The sequence below is a fragment of the Gekko japonicus genome, unplaced genomic scaffold, assembly GCF_001447785.1.
Source record: "Gekko japonicus isolate JY-2015 unplaced genomic scaffold, Gekko_japonicus_V1.1 scaffold2953, whole genome shotgun sequence".
In the NCBI taxonomy this organism is placed as follows: Eukaryota; Metazoa; Chordata; class Lepidosauria; order Squamata; family Gekkonidae; genus Gekko; species Gekko japonicus.
In genome coordinates this window covers 154,557-167,011 of record NW_015168132.1, presented here as the reverse complement: position 1 = coordinate 167,011, position 12,455 = coordinate 154,557, and the positions used below count along the sequence as shown (strand labels likewise).

At 44.1% G+C, this 12,455-nt stretch overlaps 1 protein-coding gene across 1 annotated transcript in view; it reads left to right on the top strand.

Annotated features, from left to right (window-relative positions):
- Window positions 1-2,505, top strand: part of LOC107113572 (chromosome unknown open reading frame, human C6orf203) — a 6,713-nt gene extending 4,208 nt beyond the window's left edge. The window contains exons 3-4 of the mRNA XM_015414920.1: window positions 263-335; window positions 2,272-2,505. Of these exons, the coding sequence (XP_015270406.1) occupies window positions 263-335; window positions 2,272-2,448 (250 nt within the window). The 3' untranslated portion in view covers window positions 2,449-2,505. The remainder of the gene's footprint in view (window positions 1-262; window positions 336-2,271) is intronic.
- The last annotated feature ends 9,950 nt before the right edge of the window (window positions 2,506-12,455 follow it).

The window sequence follows — 12,455 nt, the reverse complement described above, 5'->3', positions numbered from 1 at the left end:
AGTAGGTGCAGAGGCTTGCAGCCTTACTTTGCTTAAGAAATGTGCGTCCTGCATGAAACTGTGTTCTTTAGCTGTTCATGTACAGCACCAATGAATATTAGATCACAGAACAGGAGTGGCATCTTAGTATGCCAGGAATACCCATCTAGAGACACATTTTGTATGCATATATTTAGATGGTGGAATGTTCTTGCTTATATAGATAGGAATATTATATGAGGCATATATGTATATTTTTAAAAAAAATCTTTTTTCCCCAAAGCAAAGTGGAAGATGCATTCTACAATGGTGAACTGAGGCTAAATGGAGAGAAGCTGTGGAAGAAAAGCAGAGCGGTAAGGTTCTCAAGAAATATATTTTGCATCTTAAATTAGCAAAAGAATGCATTCTTTGGAATGAACTCACTTTCTTGAACTTGCAAAGACTTGTGCCCAAGTAGTTTCAAATATGTACATTAGTTTGGTGTAGTGGCTAAGTGCATGGACTCTAATCTGGGAGAACCGGGTTTGATTCCCCACTCTTCCACTCACAGCTGCTAGATGACCTTGGGCAAGCCATAGTTCTGTCAGAGCTGTTCTTGAAAAAGAGCAGTTTCTGTCAGAGCTCTCTCAGCCCCACTTACCTCACAGGTTGTCTGTTGTGGGGAGGGGAAGGGAAAGGAGTTTGTAAGCTACTCTGAGTGAAAGGCAGGGTATAAATCCAGTCTCCTCCTCCTCCTCCTTCTGTTAAGAGAATAGTGGCATTGAATAAGAAGCATAATTTTGCAGGATTAGGATGACATATTTTGATAACTCAGTCAAGCATAACACATTCCAGTTGGTAGCTGCATTTGTCTTTTTTTTTTTAGCAAAAAACAACAAATAGTCTTGTGACACAGTCGACATATAAAACTGCACCGACACATTATTGGATATCACTGTGCTGCAGCAGTTATTTGCAACTGGATTTTCATAAGAACGTAAGAAGAGCCTTGCTGGATCAGACTTGGTGATCCATGTCATCCAGCGTTCTCTTTCACACAGTGGCCAGCTAATTCCCCTGAGGGCCACCAGAATGACATAGAGGCTGAGGCCTTCCTCGATGTTGCCTCTGAACACTGGTATTCATAACTTGGCTGACTCTGTATTATGGAAGTTCCCTTTATTCACCATACCCTGTGAGTAGCCATTGATGCTGTCTAACCTTTTAAAATCATCCTTTTTCTCTGTTCTGAATTTTTTGTCCATCAGTTTCACTGGGTCCCCTGAATTCTAGTATTTTGGGAGAAGGAGAAAAATGTCTCTGAATCCACACTCTTTGCCCCATGCATAATTTTATCACCCCTTATGCTCCCACCAATAGTTGTCTCATTTCTAAACTGTAAAGTCCAAGTCTCCTTTATCCTATCTTCATAGGAAAAGTGCTCCAATCCCTTAATCATTTCAGTTGCCTTCTTCTATACTTTTTCCTGCTCTGCAGTATGCTTTTCAAGATTTGGTGACCAGTACTGTACACAATATGAAGTGGCCAAATAATATATCTATATAGGAGCATTACAATATTGGCTTTTTATTTTCAATTCCTTTCCTAACATCCCCAGCATGGAGTTTACCATTTTCACCACTGCTGCACAGTTGGTCAACATTTTCATCAAGCTGTCTGTTAAAACCCCAAGATCTCTTTCAGTCTTGGTCAGTTCAGACTCTGTCAGCATATATTTAAAGTTAAGAATTTTTGTTCTAGTTCGCATCACTTTACACTTACCTACACTGAATGTCATTTATTGCTTCTTACTCACTGAATTTATTGAAATTGTCCTGGAAGTCTTCACAATATACTTTGGCTTCGTATGTGGACAAGTGAATCCAGTTGCAAAGGGTTTCTGTAACATGGTGATAGCACAATATCCAGCAATGTGTGGATGCAAGCTAACACTTTTATTGTAATAAACACTTTGGCAAACTAGAGCCATTTGACAAAGTGAGCTGTAAGCCTACAAAATCAGAATAAAAGTGCCTGTTATCTCGAAGGTGCCTCAGAACTCTGGGTCACTTAAGTTTGTGGGTCTAATTCAGATATTTCACTGGCTGATATCACTAGGTGAACTTTTGACAATATATACCCACTTCTGTGTATGCCTCCATTGCAAGAGCTGTGGTTGCAGCATTCCAGTCATGGCAGATGTTATGTAGCTGTACCGGGAGCTTCTGTTAGTAGGGGAGGAGGACTGGGAATCAGAAGTTATTTTTAAGAGAAATGTGTATTGTTTCATTTTCCCCTCTCTTTCATTAGGTAAAAGTTGGTGACACACTAGACCTCATAATTGGAGAGGACAAAGAAACAGAAACTGCTGTAGTTATGAGAGTTGTCTTAAGAAAAGCCTCAGAAAAGAATGACAATGAAAAATACAAAGTGATATTGAGGCGCTGGCGAAACTTAAAAGTGCCCAAACAGGATGTATTTAAATGAACTAGAATATGCATGGGGAAGACGTTTCTGAACAATCATATTTGTTACATAATATATGAAATTTGGTTAAATAAGATTTTGTGCATTCTTTTTTTAAAAAAAAAACAATGGGTGTGTGATGGCATGCAATCTTCTTTGCTGTATACCTCACTTCAATGCCTGAAGTTATTGCTTTTGTGTCATGCCAAGGTGGCAAAGCACTGTTTCTAGGCAGTTCTCCCAAATGAGAAAATATATGGAAGGAAATAGAAGGGTAAGTTGATTTTAGAAGCAGTCTTTGATATTATTAAAATAACAAAAGCTAATCTTAATTTTCACAAGAGAAAATCTGACTTTTCTTACCCTTGTGTGTGTTATCTGTAGTTAGTTGCTTCAGAAGGCTGGTCCCTAAAAAGGGAAAGTACCAGGTGGCTTGACATATACAAATTTTTCTATTTGTACAATGTCTTTGATTTATGTTGCTGATTTTTCCACTGAATTTCCTTCTACACTTTGTGAGATATGTGAAATGGAACTGTGACCACTGCTGTTCCTTTACTTGTATGCTAAAAATGAGAAAGGAGGGAGAAAACATTATTTGTCTCAGGAACAGTCAAATTATTTGTCTCAGGAACTCCAAAGTGCAAGACAAAATTTAGCTTAGTAGCACCCTGTGTTGGAAAATCATAAGACAGGTGCACCTTGGTATAGATCCCTGAATGTGTGTTCCACTCGGAACATAAAACTCAAGTGTGAATTTACCCTATTCAGTAACAGAAGGGGCAGCTCTGCTTGCACGTCCTGTGCACACATGGAGTAGTTTCCACACAATTATCTGCTGATTATCCCCTGGACATCTGTCATTGAATCCCAGTGTGGTTAGTGATTCTGGGAGATGTAGGATAAGTACTCTGTTTCTGCAAGACGCTGGTCAGCTGAATAGAATTCCATAGAGCCCACCCTCCAAAGCAGTTATTTTCTCCAGGGAGGGAGAGATCTGTTCAGTTATGATACCTGACGATCTTCAGGCACCACCTGGAGGCTTGCTACACTAGGCATAGCCGTTAGCGCTTCAGAGCAGGGTCTGCCAGACCCAGGTTCTTGCTGTGGAAGTTGAGTAGGTAATGTCACAGACTTTCAGCCTAACCTACCTCACAGGGTTGTTGTGCAAACCAAAAGGGGGAGAGGAGAATGATGTGACTTGCTTTGGTTACCACTGTGGAGAAATACTGTACTTTTCCTAGGTAGAGGCTATAGGGAGGGGGGAAGAGATGTAAACCTGAAGTCAGAGGGGTAGATAATGGTATATTGATGGTTGGCTGCAAAGGAAATAGAGTTGCCACCTCCAGGTTGGGAAATTCCTGGAGATTTGAGGGGTGGAGCCTGGAGAGGGTGGGGTGTGAGGAGGAATGGTACCTCAAACAGGTACAATGCCATAGACTCCACCCTCCAAACCATTGCTGCCATTCTCCAGGGGACGGCTGGAGATCACTCAGAATTACAACTGCTATTCAGGTGGCAGAGATCAATTCCCCTGGAGAAAACAGTAAGCTCTGTGTCAGTATACCCTGCTGAGGTCACCACAGCAAATTAATGCTGAGTGCCCAAGGCCAGGGCACCCGCCCAGAGCTTCTTTCTAGAGATCGTTGTATTTATTTCCACAACGGGCCTTATTCCTAGTATAGAATAAGATCCTGAAAATAAGTAGTATTTAATATCTAAAGTCATTAATTACATATTTTGATTTTGCTATTCTGTTGTTCAGTCACTGTCAGTTGGATTTGAGGAGGGTACATATTCTTTTTTGTCTTTTTGAATAAAAGTGTTGAGGTAATTTTGGCATGTTAATAGAACAGCTTTATAGTGCATTTTCTCAGCAATTGCTTTGGGGGAGCTATCTCTTCACATGTTGCCTGGTCACTGAGTTGCTGGAGCAACAGCCAGCATGCCCAAGGGATTCCTTAATAAATGAAACTGCCTGTGTATGTAAATAAGCACTCCCACCATTCCTGATAGGATGTTTTTAGAGTTAGAAAAAACTCCTCTGTTCATGATATATGGGAGCAAACAAGCTGCCAGAAACGCCTCCATAAGATTATCGAAATACTACAGTGGGAAAACATATTAAATTCTATAAAACGACATTATCTCTTTGCTAGCTGCTAAAAACTAGTAGTGAGATCAGTAACATTCAATTCACAAGCAATGTGGAGAAACACAAGTAATTTGTGGATAAAAGCATCAGTACTGTAATTAGAAAGGCAACTCTTTTCCTAAGGAATCTGAAGAATTGCATGTAGATAGAATACTGAGAGAAGTGACTGGAATTTAGGTTTTGTGTACGTTTGTTTTTCTATACGAATATACTATATTCTAAGTAATATTTTCCAATTGGCTTCAGAAGGTTCGAATGTTATACTAGGTGGTACAGAGGTGGTTGTATGCCAACTAGATATGTTAGCTCATAAACCATACAGTTTCCCTTATCTAGAATATGAGTGATGGGGAAGTGAAGATTTATCAAGCCCTTCATCATAATCCTTTCCTGTTAATCACGTATTACAAAGAAAGGTGTGTTAAAATGCTTTAAATAAGTCAGTGTGAGAATGAATTACACTATTCTGCACCTGAGACTGTTTTGGCTCAGGTGACACTCCCATCAATTCTTCCTGTAAAAACTACAAAGAGAGAGAATACTTTGATGGATGATTGGCTATGCAGATAGCATTACTGAAAAAGTTTTGATGACTGGGATCACAACTTAATTTCCTCAACCACAGACTAGTGGCAGAAGGGTACCTCAAGAGAACTGGGAAGAAAGTATTTGGTAGAAGCCTGGTGAATCTGATCAAGAGGGCTTTAAATCAAATTCTATGCAGGAAGGTGGCACAAGCCTAAAAGTAAGTGCTGAATACTAGGAATTTAAGTACTAAAGGTGGAAGTGGAAGAATTGTGCAGGCACCTAAGGTACTTAATATTCAGAGGTTTTGCTATCAATGTGATAATTCTCAAAGTGCAGTAAATGATTTTGGACTCCTAATACGAGAGGATAAATGTGACAATAAGTATAACTACAACTTGGTGGGATGATTCTGTGACGGAATATAGTATCAATTGTGTATGTTATACAGTTCATATACAGAATTTTGAAATATATTCAACCTGCAAGGCTTGACTGCATTGCTTAGAAAAGTTTTCGTATTCTCTGTTAAAGGTACTCTTTTTTTCTTCAGCCTTGAACAGCCAAGCCAAAATGAAGAGATGTATGGTTATTAGAATGAGTTGCAAAAGGCTGATTTGCCAAAATTTTCAGCACGAAGAACAATGCCAGTTTAGTGAAAAAATTCCATTGTGAAAATAGTCTATTGGAGTATGCTCAGAGGAACATCATATCACACCTTTAGAAATCATGAATTAGAAGGTTCAGTAAAGTCATGTGTTGACCTATGTAGTAGCATCTTTGTAAGCTGGTCATACCCTATAATCCCAAAATTACTCAGATTCAGTGGAATCTGATTTCCCCTTAATAGGCATAGCTCTGGGTAAGAAAGTTTGAATATAACTGCTTTTCTTAAAGTCAGCTTAGATTGAATAGGAATGACAATGACATATATGCTTAAATAGAATTGATTTCTATGGGGTATACCGGTGTTCTGTGTATCCATTCAATAACATTTTGATCTTCTTCGTGGTCTCTGTGCATCACACCTCTGGGATATAGTGCACTTGCGCTGACCCTGATCGGTACAATGGAAAGCAAAAGGAAATTTCGCGCCCACTCTCCGGTCACGTGCCGGGCTCCACTGCACATGACCAAGGGAGGGGCACGACAATCCCGCCAGTTCTCTTCTGACCGCTGCGCTGGTAGGACTCTCTCCTCTTCAGTCGGTAAAACTATACTTTTTTGGGCCTTTTGGCCTCGTCTTATTCAAGTTTAGTTAGGAAAGTTTTTCAGTTAGATACTTGGACTTTATTTCTACCATCCCTTCCCCCGGCCTATGGCCGCGCAGTGGGGTTTCTTTAAACAGTGCTTAGAATGCGGCAGTATGCTTGGTGCTTGGAATGCCCCAGATGGACATTCACTTTGCCCTTTATGCTTGGGGGAATTGCACCAAGTTGCCTCTTGCGCCCATTGCTCCAAGTTCTCCAAGCAGACCAGGAAAAATAGGGCTGCTAGACTGCAAGTGGCGCTGATGGAAGCTGCACTCTCCCCAGTGGTGCCATTATCTCAGGAGACGTCCGGACGTGCATCGATGTCGACGCCAGCGTCGGAAGCAACAATTGCCATGTCTTCGACATCGACCTCCATCGATGCCATAAAATCGGTGCTGAAACACCCGATTCAGGCACAACAGTCTGAAGCCCATACTCCTTCCAAAAGACATAAGGAGGGCAAGCACAAGAAAGGCTCTCGCTTGATTCAACAAGCCGAGGGCAGCCACAAGGTGCTCTTCGGTCACCTTCGCTACGCCCCATCCAGTCCCTTGAGTCCAACCAGGAGCTGAACTTGACTCAGGTTCCTCGATCACCCGATGTCGAGAACCTACAACGAGATCGAAGGACACATAATGTTGTCCCTTCACCTCCGTTCATCCCCGATGAGCAAGATCGATCTCTGACGCCGATTCTGCCCACGTCATGGGATCAGTGCCAATGGCAATATTTATACGGAGCCTACCCCTTTTTGGGCTCAATGCTATGGCTCCCTCGTCCACCCATGGAGTGGGATCATCAGTCTTCCTCGTCCACCCGGCACCGGAATTTGTTAAACCTTCCCAATCGAGATCGATAACTAAAGATCCAGGTCTTCAACCGTCGGCACCGAAAACTCCCATAGATCAGTCGGAACTTAGGCCTTTGATGCCGATCCTCCAAACATTGTTCTCCGAACCCTCAAACCCATCCCTCTCCCCTAGCTCTTACTTGGATGAGGGGAGTCCCCATCCACCGATAGAAACATCCCCGCAGCAACAAGTCGAGGTCGAGCTCCCTATTTCACCATCAGGGGACGTTAAACCCTATGGGGACTTTATTAAACGTATGGCTCATACACTAGCTCTGCCTACCATCCAGCCTCTACTGACAGTCATGGACTCAGTCTTCGATATAGTACAAATGGACACTTTGACAGCGGTCACCCTTCCCATGATGTTGGTACTTTTGCAAACAGCAAAAGCCCCCTGGGCTCATCCTTCCTCGGTATCGATCTCCAACAAGAGGTTGGATCATATTCAAGAATCTGGGGTAGAATTCCTTTTCGTTCATCCAAAACCTCATTCATCAGTGGTTACGTCCTTGACCAAGGGCAAGAGTACTCATTCTACATCTCTGGATAAGGAGGGACAGAAAATCGACTCTTTAGGCAGAAAATTTTATACTGCCGGAGCTCTGGGTATCAAAACCTCCAACTATGCAGCCTGCATGGGGCGTTATCAGTATTCCCTCTGGGAACAAATGTCTGACTTTATTTCATCCCTCTCAGATGACTGTAGGCAACAAGCTAGATGCATCTAAACAGAGGGGATGCTCTTGGTGAAACCCCAACTTAACGTATCCAAGTACTCACTGGATACAGCGGCAAAGACTCTAACTTCTGCAGTCGCCTTATGCAGATACGCAGGTTACATTCCTCCACCTTACAGTCAGAAACTAAGGCCACTGTAGAGGACCTTCCATTCGATGGTGATGGACTTTTTAAGCTCCCCCACGGATGCGGTACTTCAGGAGCTTGACAAAAGCGTCAAGACTTCTCGCAGCTTAGGGGTTACACCTCATACAAAACCGCATAAAGGGAAAACATGGTCCAAACAATGGTCAGGTAGACCATCATCTAAATCCTCCTTCGAGCCACACTGGCAAAGGTCCCCAAGTCATCCGCCGCATCCCTACGGTGGAAAACCCAAGTTTTTGTCTACCTCTCTATCTAGACCCAAAACTGCTAAGAACACTAAACAGAGTCTTTGACTTATACCTCCTCTCCCAACTCCCTACGGACCTCAAAAACCTGAACTCTTTCATCATATACAAGAAGTTGTCAGCTATGCTGCCATGGGGGTTGGGATGCTCAGTCAGAGTCTGTGTAAATTGCTTTTGCATTCCTGTCTATGCTTTGCGCCGAAACGCTTATCTATAACAATGTGCAGGTGGGAGTGTGTGTTGTCTGCCTTTCCAGGCAGCCACGGGAGCCGGACAGTTCCCAGCTTCGCCTAGAAACAGTTTGCTGGCTTTAGCCCGCACGCGGGAGGGTGCCTAATTGGCCAGCACAGTGGGGGGATGCATACAAATGCCCTATATCTTATTAGGTCCAAGGGACAACTGCCATTCTTAACAGTGACTATGTTAATGCATCTATAGCTCTTCAATAAACGTATAACCTTTCCTGAAAGTGTGTACTCCGTTGTTGGCTGTGGGTTCTGACAGAAATTCAGGATGACAACGCTACAGGCCATCCTTCCACTCTTCGATCCAGGGATGTGGATGGTTACATTGGACCTCAAGGATGCTTACTTCCACGTTTCCATCCACCCTACCCACCATTGTTTCCTTTGTTTTGCGGTAGGCAACTGGCATTTCCCATTCAAAGCCCTCCCATTCGGATTATCCATGGCCCCTCGGGTCTTCACGAAGGTTATGGTGGCAGTGGTGGCACACCTCTAAGGGGCGTGCAGATATTTCCCTATATAGACGAATAGCTGTTGGTAGCAGATTCAGAAGCATCCCTGCTCACCAATGTAAACCTAACATTGATAGTTCTGACGTCCTTAGGTATCCAGGTAAATCTAAAAAAGTCAATGCTACTTTCCACCAAAAGGGTGCGATTTATAGGAGCTATTCTAGACGCTGTCATTTGCAAGGCTTTTCTCCCTCCTCAGAGAGCAAAGGACATTGTCGATCTAGTGACTCTATTCCGCAAGTCTGGACATGCTACAGCAAAGCGAATCCAGCGGCTGCTGGGTCTGATGGCTGCCACCATCAACGTCATCATTTTTGCCAGACTGCACATGAGACCTCTGCAGCCGTGGTTCGTACGCAGGTTTCGCCCACAGAATCATCCTCAATCGCTTTGTCTTGTCTTCCCACCATCCATTTTGGGCTCTCTGCTTTGCTGGACAGATCCTGTGAATCTCCTAGCAGGAGCCCCATTCCATCCACCTATGTCAACACTCACGCTGACTACAGATGCGTCCCTCTGGGGATGGGTCGTGTATCTCAAGGGTCTTTGTGTGGGGGCTCGTTGGGAGTCCCATGTAGCACACAATCATATAAATTTCCTGGAACTCCTGGCAGTGCTGTACGCACTCAGGTCTTTCCGACACCTAGTGACCGAGCAAGTGGTTACAGTTCTGAGAGACAACACCATAGCTCTGTGTTATATCAACAGACAGGGAGGTACGATCTCCCGGGGGCTATGTCACCTAGCCATAGAACTATGGGTTGAGTGTCAATCGTGGAACACGTTTCTAAGGGCCGCTCATCTGCCAGGAACACTGAACGTCCAAGCAGACTTCTTGAGCAGAGGAGGGGCAGTGGAGCACGAGTGGGAGCTCAATTGGAGTTATCTTCACCCAATCCTTCGCCTTTGGGGCATCCGGAAGTGGATGTGTTTGCAACACGCAGCAACAGAAAATGTCATCTGTTCTGCTCCAGAGTGGGGATAGATCCCCTGTCTCTGGAGGATGGTCTTCTAGTCCCGTGGTCACGTCTTCATGTGTTCCTTTTCCCTCCGATTCCTCTAATACCCAGGGTAGTGGTCAAGTTGATGCAGGAAAAACCACACTGTCTCTTAGTGACACCATGGTGGCCCTGACAACATTGGTTCTCCACTCTGCTCCACCTATCCAAGGGCTCCTTTGTTCACCTTCCTCCAGCCACAGATCTCCTTCTCGCAGAGAAGGGTTGGATTCTGCATCACGATGTGAAGCATCTCAAGTTCACTATCTGGAGGATCCTTTTCGATTGGTCAGAGACAGGATAGATCACATCCTATTGAACTGTTGCAGGCTGTCTACCCGAGTTTCTTACGCTGGGAAGTGGAAGAAATTCTTGTCTTACCTTACCTCGTTAGGATTGCCACCACCACCATCTGACCTGATGGGAATCTTTGGGTTTTTATTGTCTCGTGTACACCTAGGACTCAGTTGTGCCTCGCTGAAGGTCTATTTAGCTGCAATTTCGGCCAATCACCCTATGATTGACGGTCACTCCGTCTTCTCTCACCCCCAGACCAAGAAATTTCTTAAAGGTCTGACCCACCTTTCCCCCCCGTCACATGGACCCATGCCAGCGTGGGATCTACCCATGATGCTTGCAAGGCTCATGGACAAACCATTCGAACCGATGGCTACTTGTAGTCTACAGCTTTTGTCACGGAAGACAGCCTTTTTAGTCACGGTCACTTCCACCAGGATGGGCGAGTTATTGGCACTCCACTGTGACCCACCTTATTTGAGTTTTCATCATAATGGGGTCACGTTGGCTCCAGATGTTTCTTTCCTGCCGAAAGTTGTTTCTGAGTTTCACCTACAAGCGGACATTGTTCTTCCAGTGTTCTTTCCGTCTCCTTCATCGGAGGAAGAATGCCATTTTCATTCGTTGGATGTCAAAAGAGCTTTACTCTTTTACCTAAATCGAACACGGCCTTTTTGGAAATCTCCAGCCTTGTTTGTCTTGTATGCTCTACCCTCTCAAGGGAAGAAGCTGTTGTCCCAACGTCTATCCAAGTGGATTGTGGAGACTATTAAGTTGTGCTATATGCTAGCCAAGAAGTCACTCCCGAGTCCGCTACAAGCACACTCTACCCGGGCAGTGGCAGCATCCACAGCCTTCCTGTGAGGTGCGTCGTTGGAAGATACCTGCAACGCAGCTACTTGGGCCACGCCTCACACGTTTGTGAGGCATTATGCCCTCGATGTTTGTCTTCATCAGCATTCAATTGTGGGACGAGCGGTGTTGCAGGCGGCACAGATTTAGGACCTCAGCTCCCTCCTCCAGGTAGGTGGGCATTGCTTGTCAGTTTCCCAGAGGTGTGATGCACAGAGACCACGAAGAAGATAAACAGGTTGCTTACCTGTAACTGAGGATCTTCGAGTGGTCATCTGCACAGAAATTCAAGTGGGTAGACATGGTAGTACTGTGGCTGGAGTTTACTATGAACCACTACTCTGATCTAGCAGGGCTTTTCTTATGCTTGTATACTTGATGGGTAACACTGATTAAGGGCTCTTTTTGTAGCAGGAACTCCTTTACATATTAGGCGACACACCCCTAATGTAGCCAATGTTCCAAGAGCTTACAGTAGCCCCTTTAAGAGCTCTGTAAGCTCTTGGAGGATTGGCTACATTAGGGGTGTGTCGCTTAATATGCAAAGGAGTTCCTGCTACAAAAAGAGCCCTGTACAGTAAGTGTACAACAAAAGAAGAAAATATGTGCTTAATCTACCTCACAAAATAGTTATGATGATCAGATGGAAGAAGAAAGAAAAATGTGATAAGCTGCTTTTGGTCCCGATTAGGGAGAAAAGCAGGATAGAAATAAAAAAGCATGAAGTATATAATAATGTAAAACTTAATTGCAACAGGTAAGATTTCTGGCAGCGTCTAAGTGGCTGAAGAGCTCAACATAGGGTCATACAAACTGTCTTAAAGCCTCATGCGTGGCACAGTCACATGGAGGACACAAAGTGTAGAAGCAGCAGCGATTGGATTTACACCCCACCCTTCACTACTCAAAGGAGTCTCAGAGCGGCTTATAAACTCCCTTCCCTTCCCCACAACAGACACCCTGTGAGGTAGGTGGGGCTAAGAGAGCTCTGACAGAAACTGCTCTTATTTAAGAACAGCTCTGACAGAACTATGGCTTGCCCAAGGTCATCCAGCAGGTGCAAGTGGAGGAGTGGGGAATCAAACCCGGTTCTCCCAGATTAAAGTCCATGCACTTAACCACTACACCAAACTGCCTTGGATTCAGTTAGAACTTACCAGTGGTGATTTCAGTACCGTGTTTTAAGAGTTGCCACACTCAGGGAAATC